Source organism: Mus musculus, chromosome 11, assembly GCF_000001635.26.
Source record: "Mus musculus strain C57BL/6J chromosome 11, GRCm38.p6 C57BL/6J".
Classification (NCBI taxonomy): Eukaryota; Metazoa; Chordata; class Mammalia; order Rodentia; family Muridae; genus Mus; species Mus musculus.
This window is the reverse complement of record NC_000077.6, coordinates 106,153,268-106,179,543: the sequence shown is the minus strand read 5'-3', so window position 1 is coordinate 106,179,543 and position 26,276 is coordinate 106,153,268. Positions and strand designations below refer to the sequence as shown.

General features: G+C 49.8%; 4 protein-coding genes across 16 annotated transcripts in view; 2 read left to right on the top strand and 2 right to left on the bottom strand.

The window, feature by feature from the left end:
• Strada (STE20-related kinase adaptor alpha) overlaps positions 1-16,570 on the top strand; it is a 30,661-nt gene extending 14,091 nt beyond the window's left edge. For 5 of the 10 annotated variants that reach the window (XM_006534294.4, XM_006534297.4, XM_006534296.4 and 2 more), the window contains 9 exons: positions 5,763-5,865; positions 6,170-6,291; positions 8,280-8,388; positions 8,467-8,590; positions 11,064-11,235; positions 11,628-11,732; positions 14,583-14,824; positions 15,071-15,113; positions 15,353-16,219. In XM_006534294.4, coding sequence (XP_006534357.1) covers positions 5,763-5,865; positions 6,170-6,291; positions 8,280-8,388; positions 8,467-8,590; positions 11,064-11,235; positions 11,628-11,732; positions 14,583-14,824; positions 15,071-15,113; positions 15,353-15,505 — 1,173 coding nt within the window. In that variant the 3' untranslated portion in view covers positions 15,506-16,219. Of the gene's footprint in view, positions 1-5,762; positions 5,866-6,169; positions 6,292-8,279; positions 8,389-8,466; positions 8,591-11,063; positions 11,236-11,627; positions 11,733-14,582; positions 14,825-15,070; positions 15,114-15,352 lie in introns of all 10 variants that reach the window. The other 5 variants (NM_028126.3, NM_001252448.1, XM_006534293.4 and 2 more) reach the window with 3 other exon arrangements.
• A 1,814-nt stretch (positions 16,571-18,384) lies between these two features.
• Gm10840 (predicted gene 10840) lies at positions 18,385-20,156 on the bottom strand. Its single transcript, XM_030246469.1, has 2 exons — positions 20,086-20,156; positions 18,385-19,784 (listed from the first exon to the last, which is right to left on the bottom strand). The coding sequence occupies exons 1-2, from the start codon at positions 20,154-20,156 to the stop codon at positions 18,983-18,985; spliced, it is 873 nt and encodes a 290-aa protein (XP_030102329.1). The 3' UTR covers positions 18,385-18,982.
• Positions 18,815-23,290, top strand: Limd2 (LIM domain containing 2). 3 transcript variants are annotated; one of them, NM_001356458.1, is made up of 5 exons: positions 18,815-19,184; positions 20,102-20,196; positions 20,338-20,382; positions 20,470-20,609; positions 20,711-23,290. In NM_001356458.1, exons 2-5 carry the CDS (start codon positions 20,155-20,157, stop codon positions 20,868-20,870), a joined length of 387 nt encoding a protein of 128 aa, NP_001343387.1. In that variant the 5' UTR covers positions 18,815-19,184; positions 20,102-20,154; the 3' UTR covers positions 20,871-23,290. The 3 variants fall into 3 exon arrangements, with proteins under 3 accessions (NP_001343387.1, NP_765985.1, NP_001343388.1); NM_172397.4 differs by lacking the exon at positions 18,815-19,184 and adding an exon at positions 19,368-19,493; NM_001356459.1 differs by lacking the exon at positions 18,815-19,184 and adding an exon at positions 19,617-19,731.
• Map3k3 (mitogen-activated protein kinase kinase kinase 3) overlaps positions 22,888-26,276 on the bottom strand; it is a 72,070-nt gene continuing 68,681 nt past the window's right edge. The window contains exon 16 of one of the 2 annotated variants that reach the window (NM_011947.4): positions 22,888-25,578. In NM_011947.4, the coding sequence (NP_036077.1) occupies positions 25,350-25,578 (229 nt within the window). In that variant the 3' untranslated portion in view covers positions 22,888-25,349. The remainder of the gene's footprint in view (positions 25,579-26,276) is intronic. The other variant, XM_011249037.3, reaches the window with a different exon arrangement.

Below are 26,276 nucleotides of genomic sequence, written 5' to 3'. Positions count from 1 at the left end.
ACAAACAAAATAATTTTTAAGAGAGAGAGAGAGAGAAAATGCTAATTATATAATTTTCATATGCTCTTAGCTGCTGATGTTCTAGCAAAAACTGTCCTTGGTGAAATCTGTGGCCAGTTGAATGCGTTCATTTGGTAGTGTTTCATAAATATTATAGTCTTTATATATGCTTTTTTGGATTTTATTTTAAACAGTGCTACTGTTTTATGGTCATTTCTAAGTATCAATGGCTTTTTTTTTTAATGTTTTTAAAATGTTTCAAGAAAGTAAAATGCTTTTAATGTTACAGAGACCTAAAGAAGAAAGGAACAGAATTAATTAGCCTTTTCTTGAGCAATTTGAAATTCCAGATTACACTGGTCTAATTATGCTGTGCTGTGTTTAAGAAGAATAAGCTAATAAAAAAAAATTCATCCCTTTGCTCTGAACATTGACTTTAAAAATCTGGACGATTCGTGAGCTAGCCCTGTTCTGATAAAGCACAGGTTTAATTCAGTGACTCTGGCTTTCCGCAACCACAGCTAGACCTCTGTCATCTGCTCTGCTCTCAGCAATATCGTCCATGTTCCCACAACAGTTGACAGCATTTCCAGCCTAGACTCCAAAGTCCTTCACAATCTCCCACCAAAACATGGTTATGTCTGTCACAGCAGTCCCTATGACCCTGATACCACTTTCTTAGTTTGCTTTTTATTACTGTGGTAAACACCATGACTGAAAGCAACTTGGGGAGGAAAGGGCTTATTTAGCTTGCGTATCCTGAGTCACAACAGTCCACTGCAGGAGTCAAGGCAGGAAGTTAATGGTAGGAGCCTGGAGGCAGGAGCTGAAGCCGATGCCATGCACAAGTGCTCCTTATTGGCTTCCTCAGGCCTCTTGTAGTAGCCTGATAGCCCATGGGTGGTGCTACCCACAGTGGGCTGGGCTCTCCCACATCACTCACTAATCAGGAAAACACTCTACAGACGTGTCTACCAGCAATCTAATGGAGGTGTTTCCTCAGTTGAGGTTCCTCCAGATAACTCTAGCTGGGTCAAGTTGACAGAAAACCTATCAGGACACCCCATCTCTTTTGTCAGTAGCAGACCAGGCATTTCAGAAATCCTCCTGCATTTTAAATCCATCTGTGGAAACCAGATGCACAATTTATTTCAAGTCTCTGTTTAGAAATGAAGCTGTGCAGGTAGGTAATCTAAAGGGAAAGTGTCACTAGCAACCACAAACATGACTAATCTTAGTTACCCAAAGAACATTAAAGTATTTCTGTGCTTGTTACAAAACCTTTCCCTGTCTCTGTGTGCTGGCTCTGACTGTAGACTAGCCAGAGGGGAAGGCTTGCTTTGGGAATGTGTGTGGTGAGGAAGAAAGCCGGCAGCCGGGTAGAATCTGCTGTGGCCTCTAGGCTAGCTCCTCTCCTGCAGTTCCACATTTTCCAGTTCCAAAAGAAAAAAAGAAAAACTGGTTACTAAAGGTTACTTTTTCCGGTCATTTTCTGTGCAACTAGATTGGAAGGATTTGGCAAAGTTCCTAAGAAATTCATTGAGCCTTTTCCTACCTGTGCTCTACAAGAAATGCATAGTTGGAGCTTAGTGGGTGGTGTGTCTCATATGCCTCCCTGCCAAGAAGTGGGACACAGGTAATAAAGGACCTTTCCAAAGAGAGTTGTTTAAAACATATAAAAAATGTAAAAGCGCCTATAGTAAACACTTTACTCTGAGGATTCAATTGTTCTTCCTAATACTTTTTTTCCAAACAAGAGGAGGTTTAAGAAGTTTGGAGATCCAGAGAAAGCTTTAAACACAAACAGCTACTTCTCATGAGGTTGTATGTTACTCGATTTCAAAACAACAAAACAAAACAAAAACAAAAACAAAGTAATGCTTTCTTGCTGGAAGGTTTAGGCTCTGGGAAGGTGCTTCAGGACCCATGTCACCATCACTTTGAGCCCTCTTTCCAGAGGGATTGGCATCCACCCTACTCTCTGATTCTTCAGGGAAGATTGTAGGCAGACCTCTCAGGTTGTAGTGGACTTGACAGGAAATAGATTGCTTAACTTTAGCAGTGACTTGTGTGAAGAACATAAAAGTAGCGTAGTATAATAAAGTGATAGGAACCAACTCAGCTTTGCTGGGCAGGTTTATCTCTGGAGAAATTATACTAAGACCTAAATGATAAGAAGACCATGATGAGAAAATGTGTGTGTGTGTGTGTGTGTGTGTGTGTGTGTTGTAACCAAAGGGGGCAGCCTCAGCTACATAGTGAGTTTGAGGCTAGCCTGGACTCTATGACACTGTCTCAAAACAAAACAAAAACAACAGCAACAAAAATCAATGGGGACAGAAGTTGTAGCCAGGTACAAGTGCTCCAGTTGAAGAACCCAGAGAGTGCTCAAAGATTAAAAGCACTTGCTGCTTCTGGAGGGCCCAAGTTCAATTCCCAGCACCTAAGTGGTGACTCAGAACTTCAATTCTCGGGAATATGGCTCCTTCTTCTGGCCCTTAGACATTGCACACACTTGGTCCACTTATATACGTGCAGACAACACCCAAACACATTGCCTTAGTTTGCTTTCTATTGCTTTGATGAACACCATGACCAAAAGCAGTTAGGGAGAAAACATGGCGCTTATTTCATCTTACTGCTTACAGTAATTCAGGAACTGAGCGCAGTGATCACTGGCTTGCTCAGCCTGCTTGGTACCTGGGCTTGGTACTCCTATGGCAGTCATTCATCAAGAAAGTGCCCTACACTTGCCTACAGTCAACTTGACGGAGCCATTTGTCTCACCCGGGAGTCACTCTTCCCAGATGACTCGAGTTTGTGTCAAGATGGACAGAAAACTAGCCAGGACACAAAAACAAATAAATCCTAAGGGAGGAAAGTTTTCTAGTTGAAGTGATTAACAGGTTCACTAAGGTTGAAGACGTGCTTTGTTTGTGTGGGGAAAGAGGCTGGTCAGGGAGATAAGGTCCGTGAGGTAGCCAGATCTGATAGCAACCCAGGGGCTTTCTGTGACCCAAACACTGATGTGACTGAGAGCAAGAATATTCAAGTGCACTGGCAGCAGGGCTTGGTAGGCCTGTGACCTGACTTCAGTTCCCACTTCTCCCCGTTAAAGGTAGGAGAAACTGACCCCACATAGATGCTCTCTGTCCTCCAAAGCAATATGCCTGCACACCTACACATGCACACTATACACACACACACACACACACACACACACACACACACACACACAGAGTCTTGCAGGCACTCAGAATGTGATGTGAATAGTGTCCTGGAAAGCAATGCCATTGTCTCACAAAGTTGGCTGGTCGGTGATTCTTTCCCGTTGCTGCCAGCTTCACTCAGACCATAGTCAAGCACGTTGATAGTAAGTAGTACAGCTCGTCATAGCGTAGCTGGAGACCAGCCCAATCCCATCAGTGCTAGGGTGGATAATTTGAAATACATTCCTCAAAGGAATAATATACAATAGTGAAAGTCAGCGAGCTATACCTAAATAGAATATTATGGCCCAGTCTTGGAATATAACAAATGGTTAAATTAAAAGTAGACTTTATTAGTCGGTATCCATTTTGCTCAACTAGAGTCTTCTTAGTGTCACTTTCTTTCTCTTTGTTGTTTTGAGACAGGGTATTACTATGTAGCCCTGGCTATCCTGGAACTAAATATGTAAAGCAGGCTGGCCTGGAGCTCAGAGAGATCCTTCTGCCTGCTCAGTGTTGGGACCAAGATGTTTGCCACTAAGCTTTTAGTTCACTCTTAGTGATAAGGGAGGCAGATCCATTTTGCTTTTTATGGAGATAGGCATTATTAATTGCTGTAAACTAGATGGACTCAAAACATCAATCAGCAGGACACTTGCCCTGGCAGGGAGGGGCCTGGTTCTTATCTTTGTCACATAGCCATGTTCTAATTTCTTAGCAAATTGTTTGCCTCCTGGACCCTTGTTTTTGCTATTGAATGATGGAGCTAGTGTGATGGAGTACTCCTGTAATCTCAGCACTTAGAAGGCAGAGGCAGGAAGACTGTCATGTATTCCAGGAGCCAGGGTTACTCACCGTGGTGCCTGTCCCGTAAAAGTTTCACTTTTACTGCTGTGAGTGTAGTGTGCATGTGTAGGTGTGCAGGCAGATTGCTTTGGAGGACAGAGAGCATCTATAGCACAGGAATGCATTTGGCCCTAAAGGAAAAGCAAGCTTGTGAAAGGAGAGCTGTTGGTCCACATCCCAAATGGCTGGTGTCCTTTTTCATCCCCAGCCTGAGCTGGCAGGGACCCAGGTGGCTGAGCATGCCGACTCTGAGACTGTAGCTCAGGGAGTCAAGTTACTCTCCAGCACTCAGAAGTTCAAAGACAGGGAGATCTGTAAGTTCAAGGCCAGCCTGGTCTACAAAGAACTTGTCTCAAAAAGGATGTATCTGTTGTATTTCCTCATCTAGCATGGGGAAGGAGGATCAGATCCAGCGTAAGTAGGCTCTGCAGAGCATATGGTATTTCAATGAAGCCAAGCACAGTGGTTTGGAGGGCTTCTCTGCCATGGTGATGATCCAGGTACCACCTTGTCAGAAGAGTCTCAGCTCTTACAGGCAGTGCTGACTTTTGTGTGTTTGCACTATCTTCTGAATGGAGGCCAGGTTTGTTTCTTGTTTGGTTCTTTGAGACATGGTCTCCTGTTGCTGACGCTGGCTTGGAACTCCTGATCCCTATGCCTCCTCCTCTTGAGTACAGGATTACAGGTGGGCACCGGCACCCCTGCCTTGAAGCCAGGCTTAGAACCGAGGTGTACCACACGGGGAGCCGGCCTCAGATTTCTCCATTGCAGTTAGACACACCTGCAGGAAGAAGGTTTGAGGATAGAAATCCTCTCCCCAAGTCATAGGAATGTATTTGGCCCTAAAGGAAAGCAAGCTTGTGAAAGGAGAGCTGTCGGTCCACATCCCAAATGGCTGGTGTCCAGTTTCATCCCCAGCCTGAGCTGGCAGGGACCCAGGTGGCTGAGCATGGACTCTGGTCAGTAGCTCAGGGAGTCAGTTACTCTCCGCTTACTTTGGGAACTTCAGGAATGACTGGGCTCTTGGTTTACTAAAGGAATGGGGTTCCACCAGTAAAGTCCTAGATTAGTGGTTCTTTACCTTCCTAAGGCTGAGACCCTGTAATACAGTTCTTCACGCTGTGACTCTCAACCACAGAGTTATGTCATTGCTACTTCATAACTGTAATTTTGCTACCGTTATGGATAATAATGTAGATATCTGATATGCGACCCCTGTAAAAGAGTCGGTTGGCCCTTAAAAGGGTTGTGACCTACAGGTTGAGAACTGCTCTAGAGCAAGCTTGCCGGTCTGACCTTTTAGAATCTTGCAGTTGGGCTTTTAAAAATTGGATCTTAATGAAGCAGAAGACGTAGAACCCTGTATTTCTCTACCTGCTCACTTCTTTGGTGTGTCTTTCTCCACACATCCTTCCCCAGCCAAGAACTTGGTAGACTTTAGCAGTCAGTCACTGGGGAGGACCAGCAGAATGGCAGTTGACTGGGGTAGTTGTCCTTGCTGGTAGATCTCACAACTCTTGTTCTGCCAGGAGTGTTGACTGCACACCCATATGCTGTGTTCCTCTTCAGGTAGAGCCAGCGGTGCTTCTTTGGCACCGTCAGGATTGCTGTGTGTTGTAGAGGCAAGGCTCCTCGTGCATCTGTGACTGCCTCTGCTCCACTCTCCACCTCTGTTTTCTCAGTTAACCTCTTTTTCTTTTCCTTTAGGCCAATGAGGCGAGCTCAGAGTCCATAGCATCTTTCTCCAAACCAGAGATGATGAGCAGCTTTCTTCCAGAGGGCGGGTGTTATGAGCTGCTCACCATCATAGGTAACTCCCAGGGACATGCTTACATTCCCACTACAGTGCCCTCAGCCATCTGGGAGGGTTCATGGTGACAATGGGCTTCTGTGGGTTTCTTGTGCCAAGTATGGGAAGTTGTTTCCAGGAGGCCAGAGACTGCTACAGTGATTGTCTGAGAAGGAGTGATGGACAAACCAAGAAATGTCTAATATGAAAGTTCCAGCAGTGAGCTTTGTAACTAGACTTTCCTGCTGAAATGGAGTTCCTCTTTCTTTAGAGTAGACAGATCTTGGTGGCTGGTTTTGTGTAAGTCATTCCTCTTTTCTCTCAGGCAAAGGGTTTGAGGACTTGATGACAGTGAATTTAGCCAGGTACAAACCAACGGGAGAGTATGTGACAGTACGAAGGATCAACCTAGAAGCTTGTTCCAATGAGATGGTGACATTCTTGCAGGTAATGATGCATGGGTGTGGACCTTGGAGGGAGTGGGGTGGGGGTGGCGGTGGGGGTGCTCCTGGCCACATGGTCATTCTTCTAGGGGTTTCTGCAGGAGACTAAGGTAGACCACGTGAGAAGTCATGAGGCATCAGTGATGAATCTTATCATCTGACAGTTGATCGGGCTGTGGTGCTGCTCCACCCAGCTGGCCCCTCTTTAAATATTTCTCTTTGGTTTGTTCTGTGTTATTCAGAGAGGCTAAGTAGCATGCCTGCCCACAAGCACAGCAGAAAGCAGCAGAGACAGAATCAGTCCCAGGAAGTCTTGGTCACAGCAGAGCCACTTGCTCTGCCACCAGTGGCCATTTTCTGGCCCTGGGCATCCTGTTTGCTGCAGGCTCCTTTCAGTTTGACAAGCAAGGAGCCTCCCTCTTTTAAGCTGGTTTGGGAACTGAGTGGAGTGCGATTCCTCCTGGTCCTATGATACCAGTGTGTGTAGCATCCAGTGCAGTGTGGACTCAGTGTGCAGCTCCCGCCCTTCCTTACCTGTCCTGTTCTCCTCAAGTGATGCTCCCCTGACCCTGACCATGCTGCCCAACTTCTTCTCTTCATAGTCACTAGACTGGGCCAGTACCAGAACCTGACATTTCTGTAGTTTTTACTTTTTGTTTCTTTTGAGATAGGGTCTCATGTTCAGGCTGGTCTAGAACAACCTCACTTCTTCCTCTTCTTCTTCCTCCTTCTTCCTCCTTCTTCTTCTTCCTTCTTTTTCCTCTTCTTCTTCCTTCTTCTCCTCCTCCTCCTCCTTCTTCCTTCTTCTTCTTTTCTTCTTCTTCCTTCTTCATCATTGTCATCTCTTCCTCCTCCTCTTCCTCCTCCTCCTTCTTTTTTTTTTTTTTTTAAAGAATTATTTACTAGGCTGGAGAGATGGCTCAGTGTTTAAGAGCACTGGCTACTCTTTCAGAGGTCCTGAGTACAATTCCCAGCAACCACATGGTGGCTCACAACCATCTGCGATGGGATCTGATGCCCTCTTGTGGTGTGTCTGAAGTTGGCAACAGTGTACTCACATACATAAAATTGTGTGTGTGTGTGTGTGTGTGTGTGTGTGTGTGTGTGTGTGTACATATAGGGTGCTGGGAATTGAACTCAGGACCTCTGGAAGAGCAGTCAGTGCTTTTAACCGCTGAGCCATCTCTCCAGCCCCTGATTTTTTTTCCCAAGTGTTTCATATACCTGCTTTCAGGGAAAGAACCCCCAGTCAAGGTGCTGGGAATGTCCCCTTGTATTCCATACTTGTCATTTGTCTACTAATTTTGTTAAGTCTTATACTTTGCTGTATAGTGTGAAAATATTTTTTTTTTAAAGATTTATTTATTTATTACATGTAAGTACACTGTAGCTGTCTTCAGACACACCAGAAGAGGGCGTCAGATTTCGTTACAGATGGTTGTGAGCCACCATGTGGTTGCTGGGATTTGAACTCTGGACCTTTGGAAGAACAGTCGGGTGCTCTTACCCACTGAGCCATCTCACCAGCCCCCGAAAATATTTTTTTTTGTTCATTTTTAGATAGCATTTTGCTCTGTTACCCAGCCTGACCTCAAGCTTACAGTCCTCCTGCCTCAGTGCCCAAACTGGGTTCTTACTCTTGACTTAAAGAGGACTCTTCCTTGGCCTTTGGAATTTAATTAAGTGAATCACGCCCTGTGTCAGCCACCGTTTTATTTTTGTCTTTTCTGAGGTGGTTAACTCTCACTGTGTTGACAGCAGTGACCCTGCATGGTGAGGGGTTGTTTTCTAAGGCTCTTGGGTGTTGGTGGCTGACAGGGCCACCAAGAGGCTTAAGTGGGCAAATAAGGTGGCTTTCCTCAAGTATGGTGGCCCTTCCTGCCCTGGAAGGATTCTGAGGAGAGCATCAGAAGGTACTAGGTCCCTACACTACTGCCATTTTCAAGCTGGACACTTTCTTGACTGCGACCTCAGCTTTGCCGTTGCTTTCAGGGGGAGCTTCATGTCTCTAAACTCTTCAGCCATCCCAATATAGTACCGTATCGAGCCACCTTCATCGCAGATAATGAGCTGTGGGTCGTCACATCATTTATGGCGTACGGTGAGTACGAAGGCTTGCAGAGCTGTTGGTGGGTTCTGTGCTGTTGCTTTCTCCTGTTATTCCTGACGTCCTTTTCAGGCTCTGCAAAGGATCTCATTGGCACACACTTCATGGATGGCATGAATGAACTGGCGATTGCATACATCCTGCAGGGGGTGCTAAAGGCCTTAGACTACATCCATCACATGGGCTATGTGCACAGGTGTGTTCCAAGCTGCTTAACCCTTTGCTAGCCAAGCTAGAGTTCATAGTGAAGGATCTGGATTCTAAGCTTGCCCCTTGGGGAAAGTCTAGCTAGTCAGAACTGAAGTCATATGATCTTTATTGTGTGAGGGACATCTGCTGTGGACCACTGCCCCTCACCCCTGACCCTGCCTTACTCCTGTGTGCTTCAGAGCAGGCCCAATGGCCAGGGCAGAAACAGTTTGCTTATTAGTTAACTCCTAGTGGGGAAGAGAATGGAACTGGAGCCTCTTTTCCACCTTGTAGGTTTCAGGGATCAAACTGAGGTAGTCAGGCTTGGCGGCAAGTGCCTTTACCCACTGAGCCACATTGCCAACCCTGAAGTGCAGACTTAAGTAGAAGTCAACTGTGAGGGATAGCTTTCGGACCTGAGACACACAGTTACTTCTGGTCATTTAAGAAGCATAGAGCAAGAAAATGATAAACTTGATTATATCAGGTTTAAATATTTTTATTTCATAAATGACACTATAAAGTAATGTATACCAGAGTGACAGATGTTAGCTTTGTCGGAACACACGTGAGCAACAAGAAGATCATCAAAACAGGGAAAGGACAGCAGAATGTCAGGATGGGAAGTTACTGCAGAGCAGGCCCTAGCAGTCATCCACAAACACTCAGTCATCAGAGACCTCAGATGAAGGTAAGATGTTACATTGTACCTGGAGGTGGTTAGGGGCTGATGGGACCCAGGCTCATCATCAAGTCTGGCTGTGTGCCTGTCAGTGGACCTGCATGCTGACATCTGTGACATTTGCACTAAGTTGGAAATTCCTTGAGTGTCTCTTCCTGGAGAATGGGTAAATGTTAGATCCCTGGATTAGAGATGCCAATCAGAAGCAAGAATCAGATGTATACAGGTAGAGGCGAAGATGAGTCTTGCTCAGCACTGACAGAGAAGTCGCTTGACATAAAATGATTAGGTAATCTTGCACTTGCCAAGAACACCCAAGAACAAAAGTGCAGATTAAAAGTATTAGCCAGGCAGTGGTGGCGCGCGCCTTTAATCCCAGCACTTGGGAGGCAGAGGCAGGCAGATTTGTGAGTTCAAGGCCAGCCTGGTCTACAGAGTGAGTTCCAGGACAGCCAGGGCGACACAGAGAAACCCTGTCTCAAAAGAAAACCAAAACCAAAACCAATAAATAAATAAACAAACAAACAAACTTAAAAAAAAAAAGTTGCGGCCAGCCTAGGTTACCTGAGTACCTGAGTTCCAGGCTAGCTGGCTGGGGCCTGCTACTGGATACAGACACACCAGGAGCCACACTGTTAAAGAAAACTGATTCTCCTCCCCAGCAGCTATCAACCTGTCAGTTGGGGTGGAGGCTCTTGAGCCCCTCTCCTCCCTGCTACAATGCTGACTGCTTGGTTTTCTTCGGGCCTTCTGCAGGCACCCATAGTTTCTGTGAGTTCATGGGTGCAGTGGTCCTACTGGGTCCAGAAAAATCTGTTTTGGTCAGGTCCTCCTACCTCTGGTTCTTAGTCTTTCTGTCCCTTCGTTTGCAGTGGTCCTTGAGCCTCAATGGGAAGAGGGTGATTCACATGTGCTAGTTATGGCTGACCACTGACACACACAGCTGTATTCCAGCCAGTTGTGAGTTTCTGCACTAATCACCATCCATGGCACAGACCTTCTGAAGAAGGTTGAGAGATGCACTAATCTGTTTGTATGAAGATACAGATTTAGATGGCTCAGGGGTTAAGATCACTGATTGCTCTTCCAGAGGTCCTGAGTTCAAATCCCAGCAACCACATGGTGGCTCACAACCATCTGTAATAGGATCTAATGCTCTCTTCTGGTGGGTCTGAACAGTGTACTTACAGACATATAATAAAAGTTTATTAAAAATAATTTTTAAAGATACAGATTTAGAGGACACTTTGACACTAGGGACATAGTAAGTTATAAAGTATAATGATAATTAAATGTTAGTTAGTCTCAGCACTCCAGAAATACACAGGCAGGTGGATCTCTATAAGTTCAAGACCAGCCTGGTCTACAGAGGACTTCCAGGATAGTCAGGGTTACAGAAAAGACCTTGCTGCACAAAATAAATAAGAATAAAAATCTAGCCGGGCAGTGGTGGCGCACGCCTTTAACCCCAGCACTTGGGAGGCAAAGGCAGGTGGATTTCTGAGTTCCAGGCCAGCCTGGTCTACAGAGTGAGTTCCAGGACAGCCAGGGCTATACAGAGAAACCCTATCTGAAAAAAAAAGAAAAGAATAAAAATCTAACTACATAAATGGGGCCATATTATTTTTTCATTTTCAGACATGTTTAAAAATGTTTATAAAATCATTTGCATATGTATGAGATGCAGTTACATACATGTGATATGCCCATAGGAGAGAACTGGCCATGTCTACCATGTGAAGCTTGCGCTTCTGTAACAGTGAGATGTGACCATGATCCTGTCTTTACTTCCCCACAGGAGTGTCAAGGCCAGCCACATTCTGATCTCCACGGATGGGAAGGTCTACCTGTCTGGTTTACGCAGCAACCTTAGCATGATTAGTCACGGGCAGCGGCAGCGTGCAGTCCACGATTTCCCCAAATATAGTATCAAGGTCCTGCCTTGGCTCAGCCCAGAAGTCCTCCAGCAGGTCTGTGTCCTTGGACACAGGGAGCCCCTCCATCCCCAGGGAAACGCTGGAGTGTGCTGGGTGGGGCTGCTCCTGTGTCTGGTAAGAGGAGTCTAGAAGGAAGAGTCCTTCTGTTTGCCTCAGAAATACTGCCCATCCTAGGGCTAGGGGCCATTCTGGAAGTACTCGGAATTTAGATCCCTGTGCTGAACGGGCACATCCATCTCAGTGCGCCTACTTATTTCACAGCAGCACCAGACGTTGGCTCTCCTCACACAGCAGTTAGGTCACAAGCGTGGTCTGAGTTATGGTCCTGACTGTGGGATGGCAGTGTTTGTTTTTGTTCTATTTGTCCTATTTAAGAAAACCCAAGGCTGCAAATGGAATCATCTGTGCCTTTTCTTCTGACTTAGAATCTTCAGGGTTACGATGCCAAGTCCGATATCTACAGTGTGGGAATCACAGCATGTGAACTAGCCAATGGCCATGTCCCCTTCAAAGATATGCCTGCCACTCAGGTAAGCCTGCCGTCAGTGCTCCCTTCCTTCTCCCCTGCCAGCCTTCTACACGTGTCTGCTGCTTCCTGCCATATTTGGACACTGACATGAAAGAAAGTCACTCTTTTCTTCAAGCTTTCCACCCTTGATGCAGGGTGCTTGTGCAATTCTTTGTTCCCTTCTCTGGTGATAAATGTGGTCAGGAACCCAGCCCAGGGGTGGGGCAGGTAGGGCAGCAGTACAGTCAGAGGCACATAACAGATACCACATGGCTATGCAAACCGGGTAAACCTCACGAACCAACTTTGTTATGCTTTGTTTTGTGAAATAGGCTCTTTGTGTAGTTCAGGCTAGTATCAAGCAATTCTACCTCAGCTTCCACGATTTGTAATTACAGGCATGTACCACCACGCCTCGCTAAGCAGCCCTAATCTTCCTTCCTCCTTTGAGTGGATACAAATTCTCTCCCATCTCTGAGTTTTGTGCCACCATATTCTAGCACATACTTTTAGAACCTACATCCTGTAAGCTCAGTAAAAACTCATGCTCCTGCACATGCCTGCCTTGTGACCACAATTTAGGCCAGGGTGTAGTCTACTCTTGTTGGACAGATAGACCCAGAGAAACTTATTCAGGCCCCATCATACCAGGAAATGAAGTTGGAATTGTTTGGGTAAGTGTTTCCTGGGTCTCAGGTACCTAGAGCAAAATCTAGAACCAGAGAGGAAGCAAGAAACTGAGCAGGGCCTTCCCTCAGGCTCACAGACGGCCCCTCTCAGGCTCATACCTTGGATCACAGGTTGGAGCTAGAGAATGGCCAAGTACTACTACCTGGAGCAGAGACCAATGCAACTTCTAGGGCAGGATAATACTTGGTCTAAGACTTTTTGTAAAGAAAAAAACTGATGTGTGTGTGCATTCTTGCATGTGTGTATACAAGTGCACACATATGCACTCCATGTATGTAATTGTCTAAGGAGATCAGAAGAGGGCATCAGAGTTCCTGGAACTCTGTAAGCCACTTGACATGGTTGCTAGGAACCAAACTCGGGTCTTCTGTAAGAGCAGCGAGCTTCCTTAACCATTGAGCTCTCTCTAGTCCTGGTCTAGCCTTAAAAGGTACTAGCGGTTGACCATATGAAGAGTTGGGGCAGAAGCTTATTCTTGGACTGGAAGTGGTAGAATACTTGCCTGAGATGTGCTGAGTCTGGAGTTCTGTTTTCAGCAGTGCACGAGTATGCACAAGCGCAATTGGGTCCAGGGGGCTGCTGGGTGACGGGGCTGGAGAAGGAGGCAGGGCATCCTATATATGTTCCCTAGGTCGTTTGGTTCATGTCCCAGTGAATAGAGAAGTGCTGAAGATATAAGTGTAGGGGTAATATAAGATTATCTATCCAGCCATCTATCTGAAAGGTGGTTCAAATCTATCAATTCTAGTTCTTAGCTTAACTTAGCTGATAGAATAATTAGGTTGTTGAGCCTAGAATAAGGAATGTGGCCGGGCGTGGTGGCACAGGCCTTTAATCCCAGTACTCGGGAGGCAGAGGCAGGTGGATTTCTGAATTCAAGGCCAGCCTGGTCTTGGTCAGGATAGCCAGGGTTATACAGAGAAACCCTGTCTCGAAAAAACCAAAACCAAAACAAAACAAGAAATGTGTAATAAAAATGAGAAACAGGACATGCTCAGAAAGGAGTTAGATGGTTAGTTAGTATGGATCTAGTTAGTATGAGCCTAGTTTGCGTGAGCCTAATTAGTGTGGATCTCGTTAGATTGAGCCTAGTTAGTGTGAACCTAGCTCGTGTGAACATTAGGTTCATACCCAGAAGCAACATTGTCCATTCGAACTTTGTCTGCCCCTATACTGCTCACAGTAAGGGAGCCACTAACCACTTGTTATGTTGACTACCTAAACTGTGGCCACTGAGTCAGAGGGATAGAATTTTAAGGCTAATGTAATGTAATGTAAATATAGTCACATGTGGCTATAGGCTTCCACATTAGTACAGCCCTAGAGACCTCTCCAAGTTCTGCTCGGACTGCTCAGCAGGTTCATGAGCTCACCTATGGGGACAGCTATCTTCAAGGTGTGGCTTGTTTTGCATGTGACAAGTTTGAAGGCTTTGGGCTTCTGGTGCAGCATGCCCGTCAACCCAGGGTGCTGTGTGTCAGATGCTCCACTGTGGGCTCCACTGGACCCGCCTGCCCTGGTAGAGCAGAGCTGGGAGCACAGAGACCCATGCCAGTCTGCTTCTGCTCTGGAGAGAGGGCTCTAGTTACTGCAGTGCAGTGCCTCGCAAAGGGAGCGAGGACGCCGAGCCCTTCAGACCAGCCCATTCTTTCCCATCTGCCTTCACTGCCAGCCAGTGGCTAGTGTTCCTCTGCAAAAGCCAGATTTACATCATGTCTTAGGGTTTTTACTACTGTGGTGAAACACCATGACCACAAGTAAGTTGGGGAAGAAAAATGCACTTGGCGTATACTTGTGGGAAACAAGAGCACTAAGAGAAGGCAGGGCAGGGACTCAAGCAGAAGCCACGAGGGGTGCTGCTTAATCGCTGCCTTGCTCCTCGGGACTTCCTCAGCCTGTTTTACTATAGAACCCAGGACCACCAGCCCAAGGGTGTACCATCCACAGTGGGCTGGGCCCTTCCCCGTCAGTTACTAACTTAGAAAATGCCCTAACGGCCTGCCTATAGCCTGTTCATGTGGGGGCGTTTTCTCAGATGACTCTGCTTTGTGTCAAATGTACCTAGCACATCCAACACCTGTCTCCGCGGCCAGAGGTCCCATTTGTTCAAGGGAGGAGGAGATCTGTGAGGAGACTCCTGGCCCTCCTGGGCCTCTCACCCAGGCCCATCTCTCTTTCCTAGATGCTGCTAGAAAAACTTAATGGCACAGTGCCCTGCCTGCTGGACACCAGCACCATCCCTGCCGAGGAGCTGACCATGAGTCCCTCCCGCTCCATCGCCAACCCTGGCCTGAATGACAGCCTGGCTGCTGGTAGCCTCCGGCCTTCCAATGGCGACTCGCCTTCCCACCCCTACCACCGAACCTTCTCGCCTCACTTCCACAACTTTGTGGAACAGTGCCTTCAGCGCAACCCTGACGCAAGGTACTCTGCTGGCCATCAGGTGGACTTCAGGGAGCAGAGGGAGCCTAGGGGCTGCAGCCAGTGTTCCAGAGGCTGCGACTCTCACATGGATATCTGGAAACCCAGCAGGAAGAACTGACTTCCTGTTAAGAAACTGGCGAGGGTAGCTTGGGCTGTTAGGTACTGGGAGACAGTGAGACAGGAGAGGGTCTGGGTTTGGACAGCTGAGCCCAGGGGTCATATGGGTCTCGTCCCCTTTCTCTCCAGGCCAAACGCCAGCACCCTGCTGAACCACTCCTTCTTCAAGCAGGTAAGGTAGTGCCCTGGCTCCCTGCTGCTGCTCCCTGTGACTTGAGCCGCTGACCCCCTCGGTGGTTAGGTATCCTTCCTCTGCTTGTTTGAACTAATGCGATGACCGTCCTTCTGGAGCTCCAAGGGGCTCGCTCTCTCCTTCCTTTCCTTTTTGGCTCTAGAACACCACAGGGCAGGAGCTTTGGCTCCTGGGACCTGAGTTGTAGGACACATACCCACCTTGTCTCTCTCCCTCAGATCAAGCGGCGTGCTTCCGAGGCTTTGCCTGAGTTGCTCCGCCCAGTCACTCCCATCACCAACTTCGAGGGCAGCCAGTCTCAGGATCACAGTGGAATCTTCGGCCTGGTGACAAACCTAGAAGACCTGGAGGTGGATGACTGGGAGTTCTGAGTCTCTGCAGCCTGTCCTCCAGCTGGCTGGCGTGGGGTATGAGCCTGGGGCCTTCTTGAGGACCAGCATCTGCCTCTGGCCACAGACTGGGTTCAAAGGATATTCTGCCTGCCAAGCTGGCTGTTGGCTACTTGAAAGGACATTCTAGAAGGGACTTCACTGTTTTTGTGGCTTTTGAGACCCAGGGAATCCCAATCACCAGGGACTTGGAGAGGCCGGAAAGCTGACATCCTGTTGTGTGAGCTCAGGGGACCTCCTTAGAAGGAAGAAGTGCTGCATGGGCCCCGAGGCTCACGGCCAGGCCCAGAGTAACTCTTGACCCAGGGACCTTCACATCCTCTTCCCAACACTTGCTCTCAGTAGCCTAGTCCCTCTTCCCTCTGTTCCCATGTCCTGAAGGGCTGAAAGGGGACAAGTCCTAAGCTGTCTGGCCCTGCCCAGCCGCAGGCATTGCCCCAGCTACTGAGCACCAGGTCAGTTAAGGCTGGGACTGGCCATCCTCATCTCCACCTCTCGTGGGCCCTGACACCTGAAACCATCTTAGCTCATTTATTACACTCCTTTCCCAAGAATCCATCTTACTGCCTCCTGCCAGCTGCTGCCTTGGTGCCTCCTCCAAGGGCCATACATGTCTTGCCTCATCTGAGGGCTTAAGAGTCCTTAAGTTGTATTAGTTTCATTGTCAGAACAAATTAAAATTTTCAGAGAATGTTGGGAATGGCACCAGTGTTTCCTTGTGTTCAGAGCCTGTATGCTGGCTTCTGGGATTGCCAGGCTGGATTGGCTGCAGGTCACTGGTTCTTCCAGAGTGGGCTATGTGGACTTGTGCCGCTGGCCTGGCAGTGATTTCTTTCATAAGCATACATACCAGTTTCTTAGAAAACTGGTCTTAGAAGAAACATCCGTGGTCACCTTTTTCTTTTCTTTTCTTTTCTTTTCTTTTCCGAGACAGGGTTTCTCTGTGTAGTCCTGGTTATCCTGGAACTCTGTAGACCAGGCTGGCTTCGAACTCAGAAATCCGCCTGCCTCTGCCTCCCTAGTGCTGGGATTAAAGGCATGCGCCACCACGCCCGGCTCCGTGGTCTCTTAATTCCCTAGAGTTTGAGTATAAAATTTTTTTAAAAGATTTATTTTATGTTTGTGAGTACATTGTAGCTGTACAGATGGTTGTGAGCCTTCATGTGGTGTAGGACCTCTGCTCGCTCTGGTCAGCCCCACTCGCTCCGGTCAGCTCCTCTCACTTTGGTAAACTCCCCTCGCTCAGTCCCTGCTTGCTCTGACCCAAAGATTTATTTATTATTATACATAAGTGCACGGTAGCTGACTTCAGACGCACCAGAACAGGGCGTTAGATCTCATTACGGGTGTGGTTGCTGGGGTTTGAACTCAGAACCTTCGGAAGAGCAGTCAGTGCTCTTAACCACTGAGCCATCTTGCCAGCCCTAGTATTAGATTTTGCCTTGGCAAAATTATCAGAAAGGGTACCAGTGCTGGCAACTAGCCAAGCCCACCTCTGGGCAGCAAGGGGTGGAAGATTTTGTCTTGTAACCTGATGTTTGTCTCCTTATGGTTGGTACTAATACCCAGCAAGTGTAACCCAAGAACCTGTCGTCCTGGCTGGCAGCCAGGGATGAGGAGCAAGGGGACCTGTTCTGACCTTGTTCCTGTGCATGCCCACGTGTACAACCCCAGCTCAGCATTTTCCACCTTGCCAGTCCCCTGGGTGAGGCCCTCACCTCTGGCTGAGGTCTTATGCCCCTTTTTTCTGAGAATTCTCAGACCATCAAATGCTCCCCAAGGAAACTTTATGTTTTCTTAGGAAGTTTTACAGTTGAGGCTGGGAGTCCAGCTTGGTTGGCAGAGTACTCACACAGCAGACGTGAAGTGCCATGTCGTGTGTCCCCCCCACCCCCCAGACAGGGTTTCTCTGTGTAGCCCTGGCTGTCCTGGAACTCACTCTGTAGACTAGGCTGGCTTCGAACTCAGAAATCCGCCTGCCTCTGCCTCCCCAGTGTTGGGATTAAAGGCGTGTGCCACCACCGCCTGGCAAGCGCCATGTTTTGCTCCCCAGCTCCTCAGGACTCTCTCTACTGGGCATGGCTCAGAGTACTTTATAAACCTAGCACTTGGGGGTAGAGGCGAGAGGATGGGATTGAACATCACCCTTTGCTACATAGCTGGTTTGAGTCCCGCCTGGGCTAGAGATCTTGTCTAACAACTACAGAACATTTAAAGAAACTTTAAAAAAATTTTCCTACTGGAGGTAGGCTAGGGGACCTGAAATGGCATGTGACAGAAGCTCATGTGACACTCCAGCGCTTCTAGCCCCTGCCCAACTTTTTCTCAGATACTTAAAAAAATTTTTTGTGTGTGTGTCCGTGTGTACCAGGATATGACTTGTAGCCCTGGGTGGCTTCGAACTCAGAACGCTGGCGTGGGCCCACAGTTAGCTGCTTTCGATCCTTCCTCCTCCTAGCTAACTGCTGACTGTGGTAGCTTTCTCCAGCTCTGCCCACAGATGGTCCCAGCAGGGCGGGCTGCCAATCAGTGCCCCGGAGCAGCTGCCTGGTGTCCCTAAGGGCTTCACCCTTCTTGTACAAAACAGCTCCCTTGGAGAATCTGATGATAGGTGTGGATAATTTTTCCTAGGAAGAGTCACCCCTAGTTGTGGAGGAACACCCATTACGAAGTCCAGGCTGAGCCTCAGTGCAGGCAAACATCGACCTGAGGCTGAGGGAGAAAAGCGAAGCTCAGCGTGGGTGCATTAGCACCACAGTGGGGCGCGGGTGGGGATGGGTGATGCTGCCTGCTGCCTCCCTGTTCCCCTGCCAGGCAGGAGGCGGTAAGTTGTTCTGTTCCCTGACACGCGTGGGCCTGCGCTAGAGCCACCAGTTTTATTCCTGTTACAGGGGTGTGGAAATATGTCGCCGAGGGCTGTGTGAAGACAGTCTCCAGCTGGGCTTCAGGCAAAGCCCTCAGCAGAAGTCTGTGCCCTAGATGCTGCTGCCTAGAGTCCTTCCCCTCAACCTGCTGTGCAGTGGGCTGGGGCGGAGCGGCAAAAGCAGCTCTTGTTGCACTTTGTTCTCTAAACAACTCCAGCCTAAATGGCTCTCTGCTCCCTTCGGTGGAACAAGGTGTGCTTGATGCAAGGAAGTGGGTCCTTTCAGATAGGGGCTTGACCTGGGCCATGGCAAGGCCCGAGGTTACTAATCCCACAAAATCTGGTCACAGAAACCATTTAGGATGTCGAGCTTAAGGGGGCTGGTGATTTCGGAAACCACAAGGCTGCAGTTCTCGGATAGCGGATCTGTCACACCCCTTCAGTAGTGACATGGGCCCACCGCCGGCTCCCTTGGCCTAACATCGGGGTATACGGAGGGACTACGAGCCGCCTCCATCTTCCTCTGTAGGACTCCGTGGCTGCCAGTGGACCTGCCTCCCGAGTCCCCACAGTGGGGTGCCTCAAACTACTGGGTCTTAAGAGCGCAAGAAGGGGGCGGAGCTAATGGGACTGCGTTCACAACGGCTAACGGGTAAACCGAGGCAGTAAAGGCCCAGGCCATTTCTGAAGGTCCGCGCCGGAAGAGCCTTGCGTGTCGATCGCAGGCTGAACTCGTCTCCTCCCGAGATCTGCGATTCGGTCCCCGCCGTCGTCCCTTCTCCACGAGCGGCAGAGGAGGTTGGCTCCGGGAGGCGGGAGAGCGCGGGCTGTGAAAGCGATGTGGGGGCAGACAAAGGCGGGGGGACGGCGAGCAAGGGAAAGACAAAGCACAGAGGGGGGTCGGCGGCGGCTTCTCCCGGAGGCGGCCCCGGGCGCGCGGAGCCAATGGGCGGGCGCGGGGCGGGGGCCGGCGGGGGCGGCGCCGCGGTGAGGCGGCGGCTGCCGCTCGGGGACCACTGGCAGCGGCGGCAGCTCGCGCCCGCGCCACTTGCACCCGAGGCGGTCCCGCAGCGACCGACCCCCGCCCCGCGGCGCAGGCCGGGCCCGGTGAGACCCACGGCGGCCGGGGGGAGGGGCGCGGAGCGTTGCGGGGCCGACGCCGCCTGGCGGTTCGCGCGTTGCGCTCGCGGGGATCCCGAGGCTCGCGTCGGTCCCGTAGGGCCGGCTCGTGGTGGGGTGGGGTTTCGGGGTCTGGGGTCCCGAAGAGCGGGCGCGGGAGGCAGCGCAGCCTGGCCAGGCAGGAGGTCGGGCCCAGCACTGTCTAGGGGCTGGACGTCTAAGCCCGGTGAGGGGGCGCGCGGGTCTGGCGGTACCCTGCCCAGACCTCTGCTGACCTCCCTTCATCCCAGGCGGGGTCTCTGCCTGTGCTTCCCACAGGCAAAGACCGTGGAGCCCCTGTCCCCGGCCACTCTCGCTAACTTTGTTCTGTCTCCACATATGTTTCCACTCAGGGACCCCCTAACCCTTGGGGGCTGTATGAGGGGCGGGTAGGCTGTTGGGGGTGGGTGAGGGGCGGAAGTGGCAAGACCCAGAGCAACAGGAAATGACTTAGGGAAAGTCCCAACCGCAGCCCCCCAACCCCCTGCCTAAAAACACCCCAGCCTGCAGAGTGGGGGAGGGCTCATGGGGCCCCACTGACTGACTTCCCCTTGCAGAACCCTCTTGGCTCGGCATCTCCTCCAGGGCCACCAAGCACCTCTGAAGAGCCATGTTCCAAGCTGCCGGAGCCGCCCAGGCCACCCCCTCTCATGTAGGTGTCCAGCCAGGTGGGGAGGAGTCAAGGGGACAAGAGCAGCTTGTTTGCTTGGCACCTTGTGCCACCTCGAGTGCCCCTGGGATGTGGGCTGGGCCACCGGAGAGCTGACCCCTCTGACTCTTCCTCTTCCCCCAGGAAGCCAAAGGCAGCAGTGGCAGCAGCACGGTACAGCGGTCTAAGGTAGGGTCCTAAGGGTGGGTGTGGGCAGAGGAAAGGGTCGGCGCTAACCCGGCTTCTTGCTAAGTGTACTCTGCTCCTACTCCACAGTCCTTTAGCTTGCGGGCTCAGGTGAAGGAGACCTGTGCAGCCTGCCAGAAGACTGTGTACCCGATGGAGCGGCTGGTGGCAGACAAGCTCATTTTCCACAACTCTTGTTTCTGTTGCAAACACTGCCACACCAAACTCAGGTGCGCTCCTGCCCTGTCCCGGCCTGCCCACCTACTTGCCCACCCTTACCCTACCTTCCCGCCCTGCCCCAGACTGACCCAGATGTTCTCTGCTTCCACAGCCTGGGCAGTTATGCTGCAATGCACGGTGAATTTTACTGCAGACCTCACTTTCAGCAGCTGTTTAAGAGTAAAGGCAACTACGATGAAGGGTTTGGTCGTAAACAGCACAAGGAGCTCTGGGCCCACAAGGAGGTGGACTCAGGCACCAAGACGGCCTGAGACCCCTTTAACACCCATTCCCTCCCAGCACATGGCCTCCCGCTGGGCAGTGGAAAGGAGATTAACCCGGGGGCGCGGGGTGGGAGAGGATGAGGCTCCCTCACACAGGTTTCAGGCATAAGGCTCTGCTCCAGGATTCCTTACTTTTCCCATGGGAGGTTGGCGTTGGGAACCAGAATTGGAATTTTCACCATACTGTGTCCTTTAGTCCACCTCATCTCACCCCACGGCTCCCTGGGAGGCCCACAAGCCCAGCTTCCCTACTTAGGTGCCTTTTCTCCAGCAAGGAGTCAGCATGCCCTCCTCAGGGTCCCAAGCTCCCTCACTGCCACCTGGGCCTTGTGTACCCCCTTGTCTCCCCATCTACCTCTGCCCCTTAGCCTGGTAATGAGCCACAGAGACTGGAAGAGGGAGAGTGCCATCTACTGGGCCTCATAGATGCCACCTCGCTGAGGGGGGAGGGCTGGGGAAGAGGCAAGACAGCCTGCAGCCTTCAGGGTCTGGGGGTCCCTTGCACCACAAAGCTAAAGCTCTTGCTAGAGCCTCAGCTGACAGGGTCGGCAGTAGCTATGCTCCTCCATCTGTTGTGCTGTTCTGTTGTGATCAACCCTCTTTTAAAAACATTTAAACAGCTCTTGACTCTCTTGTGTGGCCTGATGGGGATGCTTTGTGGCAGGCATGCAGCAGACTCCTCATAGCGAGGGGAATGGAGGACAGCCCACAATACTCCTGGCCTTAAAGGGGCTGGTGGTCTGTGCCACCTTGGGGTGTTAAGCTGTCAAACCTGAAATCCCACTGTGTATCCTCGTCCCAGAGTAGCCAGGCACACTGGCTTGCAACCACACAAATGTTTTGGGTTTTTGAGACAGGGTCTCACTGTAGCTCTGATTGGCCTAGAACACAGAGATCTGCCTGCCTCTGCTTCCAAAGTGCTGGGATTAAAAAGGCCTGTGTCATCCATGCCTGGCTTCGGTTCTTCAGAGGTTAATTCACTACACTTGAGTACAGAAGAGAACCTTTCTGACTTGGCCAAGACCTTAGTGTCTGCCTTTCTGCTAGCTGATTCCAGCTGTCCAATTTCCTCCTAGTCCTTTACCCTAGAAATCTGCAAAGAATGGTAGGAATCCATAGCCTATCAAGTGCTGCCAGTACAACGTCTTCCACCTTCTCTCCTCATGACTGTCATCTTCCTGGAGCCTCTTGTATGAAGTGGGATGTCACAGCTACTGTGCCAGGACCTCCAGGGGCAAACTTTGCGCTCCTCAGAGTTCATGCACACTGAGGGACGACATCACACAGCAGAAGCACAAGGCAAGTGTGAAGATGCTCCCTCAGTGGAAGTCTGAGTTGTCTCGCCCCAAGCCCTATTTTCCTGGCTTCTGCAAACTGCCTATGGGACAGATGAATCGGTAAGCAAGAGGTCAAAGGCTGCTAGGCAGCCCGGCCTCTGGTCTTGCTAATGGGTGAATCACTGTAGACTTCCTTCAGGTGGGCATCTGGGAAGCAGGCACGACAAAGCCTTGGATTTATGGGACAAGGATGGTCTCTTGCTGCAGTAAAGAAACAGTGGCTGGGCTGGACGTGGCAGCACATGCTTTTAATACCAGCACTCAGGAGGCAGAGGCAGGTGGGTCTCTGTGCATTCAAGATCAGCCTGTTCTATGTAGTGAGTTCCAGGACAGCAGAGCTACATAGTGAGACCTTGCCTCTGACTGATGTTCTGTAAGGGACCAAGGGAAACCCCTCGGCCAGGAAGACTACAAAATGCCATGAATGGTCCTAGGAACTCAGCTATTGATGGATTCGGCTCAGATGGACAACCAGTGCTGTCCCAGTGACGCGCTGGGATAAAAGGGAAGGAGAGGGGCCACCTTGGCCAAGTTATCACAGGCTGCTTTTGGCAGCCATTTCAAGTTCTATTTAAGAGGCCTCAACTTGGGTGTTAGGCATTGTACCCAACCCATCCCTGTAAAAATTCCCACCACCACCTTTAACCGAAAGCATGGTCACAGGACCCTTCTGATATAAATGATCCCTTTTATTGTAAGTAATGCACTGGCCTGGCTTTGCACTGCAAGCCCTCAGTCAAGATATAGTCAATAACTATGGCTGCAGGTTCTTCTGCACATTCCACAATTCAGACACAGAGCTGGGCAAGTGGGAGGGAGGGGAAGGAGGGTGGCAGCGTGCACCTGACCCAGGCTTGGCCCTTCCATGTGGGGTTGGTGAAGGCAGATAAACCCCATGGAATGAAGAACAAATGAAGGTGGTGTAGCATCTTTGCACAGCAGGCCAAGGGCTGCTAGGAAACCTTCCTTCATAACCTTTGGGCCCAGGCCACCCTGGAGGCCCACAACTTGTCATTTGGATTTGTTAATAAGAAAAAAATAAATTAACAGCTTGGTCCTGAGGCTGCTGAACCAGCATGTCCACAGTTTTTGGCACAAAAAAAGGTGTCTCCCCCCCACCCCCCCTTTGGAGTGCAGAATTTGTTGGTTTACTTTTAAGTTCATTTTAGAAACATTGCCTATGAGGTAATACACTCCCCCCCCCCCCCCATGGGGATATGGGGGGAGCTCCGTGAGAGCCTGAACCTGTGACAAGCAGAGTTGTCTCATCTAACATCTTGTCACCCCACCAATCTCTATCTCCTTTGGGTTCGGGGTGTGGATAGGGATAGGCTAAAGGGTGCTATATAGCCATCAGGATGGGGTCATGGAGAGGCCCAGCTGCCTTTTGGCAGCTTTGGTCTAGAAGAGGGGCCAGTCCCTACTTTGGGCAAAGGCTGAGGTGGAAGCAGGACTTTGCTCACTGGCTTCAGAGCAGTTAGAGAGTGGCCTGACAGACCCCCAAGGGAAAGGAAATAAAACAGAGGGGCCCAGGCCCAATTGGCACCGTGCAACACACATATCTGCAAAACCAGCTGCTTTCAATTTCTGTTCTCTCTTCAGGAGTCCATCACCGGTAACAGTCTAGAATTGATATATATATATAAAACCATCAAATATGGATCTGAGATATAAATTAACAAGTACAAGGCCTCACATTACATGATGTGAAAAGGCTAAAAACAGCGATAGAAACTACATTCATAAAAGTGCATCGTCAACATACAACGAAGGCTTTGGCTTGTTCTGTGCCCATGGGGAAGTGGGCATGGCTGGCAAAGAGCTGCCTGGCACTAATCCCCAGCTCCCTGGAGATGCCCATCCCTGGGCACTGGCTTCTTTTTTTTTTTTTTCCTTTCCTTTAATGATAACTCCCAAAAATTTGGGAGTTAGGAGGGAGGAGCTCTAGAAATAGGCACATTTGGAGGGGAAGAAAGGGGCTGGAAGAAAGGACCAGCACCCAGGCTGAGGTAAATATGGCCAACTCTAAGCTGCTTGGAGATAACTCTTTCCCTAGCCCCTACTGGCATCCTCCTTTGTGGGAGGAACAAGAAGGGAATGAGGTTGATGACAAGTGGACAGGTCGGGCTGAGGAACACAGCTGGTGGCTTTGGACACGGTTGTGGCAGCTCAAGGACTTTCCCATGGAGTGGGCTCAGGCCTGACAGATTTGAGATGCAGACAGCCTGAGACAACCCCCTGCACTCTGCTGAGCTGCCCAGAACCAGGTGCCCTGACTTGTGTTGTCTACTTTCTCTGCTCCAGTGAGGGAACAGAGGGCAGGCCAGGGGGCAGAGGCCATCAGCTCTTCCATCCAGTCCAAGGCCTAAGCCCACATGGGTCTCCAGAGCTCAGAGGGCAAAGTCTCCAGTTTTAAAACTGGGAACAGCATAAGAGTGACTCCAACTTGTAAAACAGAGACAATTGCATTGACAAGACTGGGTCTCCCCAGTTTCTGGAGGCAGCTCCATCTCTCAGGCCCTGCTTATCCGAGTAGCTCCTCCTTCCCAGAATAAGGCAGTGTAACATTTGCTTCATTCATCTTTGGTAAGACAGGACTGACACCGAATACCTGGAAGCTATAGTGGGGTAGCCCAAACCTCTACCTTCTGTTGGCTGGGGGATGCTGGGCTTTACCTCAGGCTTGCAGCCCAGAGACAGGCTGGTGGTCTCCAAACATTGGGAGAGAAACAAAGTAACACTCTGAATGAAGTAACACTATTCATACCCTTGAGGACCTCCTGTGCCCCAGTCCCTCTTGACTTCAGTGCTGTCTGCAGTGTTAGGACACATCTGAGGGTAGGCAGGACCCATGGCAGTCTTGCATACTGTTTCCAGCCCTTCCCGCCATACTGAGCTTAAGGTGCTAAAGCTCTTGGGTCTTACAGGCTGGAGCTCCCAGTCTTGATGCCAGAGCTATCCCATCCTGGCTTTGAGTCCCAGTGGCAGATGGGGCACAGACAAACAATGGCTGGACCGATGCTCCACTGGTCATAGCCTTGCCTGGAAGAAGCAGCAACTTCACTGAGCCTGACAGCAGCCCCTTGCCTGCTCAGCAGGTGGCAGCTGGCAGCTGCATAGCCTTGAGAGCTCAGTACACTAGCTGTGCAAAGTGGTGTGTGAGCAGCTCCTCAGCTGAGGGTCTCTGACGAGCTTCCACAAATATGCGCCTCAGGAAGTCCCTGCCGTGTTCTGAGATGTGAGAGGGCAGCTGAGGATTGGTAGGCTGGGTGGCAATCTTGAAAATGGCAGCCATAGCTTCATACTCTGCCCAAGGTGGTTTCTCTGTCAGCATTTCCACCACAGTACAGCCCAGGCTCCTAGAAGAGAGATCCTTATGTCATTTGTCAGCCAGCTTCAGACTCTCAGACACTCTATACACTGTGATGGAAGGAGTATCTTTCTCAGATGAAAACTGAAGAGCTAATGGGCCAAGCTAAAGGCTGACAGGGTTACAGATATATGCCACCATGCAAAGATGTCATTCGGGCACTTACTGAGACGGTGAGCCTCTAAGATAACTCTATTAGTTTCCTGTTGGTGAAAATAGTTCCTATTTCCTTGATTTTTAAGTTTCGGGAGTGTCGTCTCTTGTCATTTTGTGTGAGAGATTGAACCCAAAGCCTTGTGTGTATTCAGCACATTCTATATTATTAAGCAATAACTTCCCCAAGCCATTTGTTTGTGTTTCTTGGCTTCTGGTTCCTCACTCCTTGACCAAGTCACTCTAACCTGTGTACCCTCTGCCACATCTCCCACTACCCACTCTGACCTGCATTTCTTTATAAAAGAAACCCAGATACTTCAAGATAGTGCCTCACAGTTACAGAAGACCTGCTGCCATATAGGAAAATTTATAGGTTTTGACAGTTAGGATTTAGACACCTTTGGTGGATGACCCATGGTAACTTCCCAAGGAGAGTTGTTCTTGTAACTCTTGGATTCTTTCTGAAGTCAGATATAAAGTTAAGTAAGTCAAATGCAAGCCATCTGGGCACAAGAAGGGACTGAGTTTACT

Coding starts and splice junctions, on each gene's coding strand:
- Limd2 (NM_001356458.1), top strand. CDS start 20,155: ATGTTCCAAGCTGCCGGAGCCGCCCAGGCCACCCCCTCTCAT. Junction 20,383..20,469: donor GCACGGTACAGCGGTCTAAG/GTAGGGTCCTAA, acceptor CCTACTCCACAG/TCCTTTAGCTTGCGGGCTCA. Junction 20,610..20,710: donor CACTGCCACACCAAACTCAG/GTGCGCTCCTGC, acceptor CTGCTTCCACAG/CCTGGGCAGTTATGCTGCAA.
- Gm10840 (XM_030246469.1), bottom strand. CDS start 20,156: ATGGCTCTTCAGAGGTGCTTGGTGGCCCTGGAGGAGATGCCGAGCCAA. Junction 19,785..20,085: donor GGTTCTGCAAGGGGAAGTCA/GTCAGTGGGGCC, acceptor CCTGGGATGAAG/GGAGGTCAGCAGAGGTCTGG.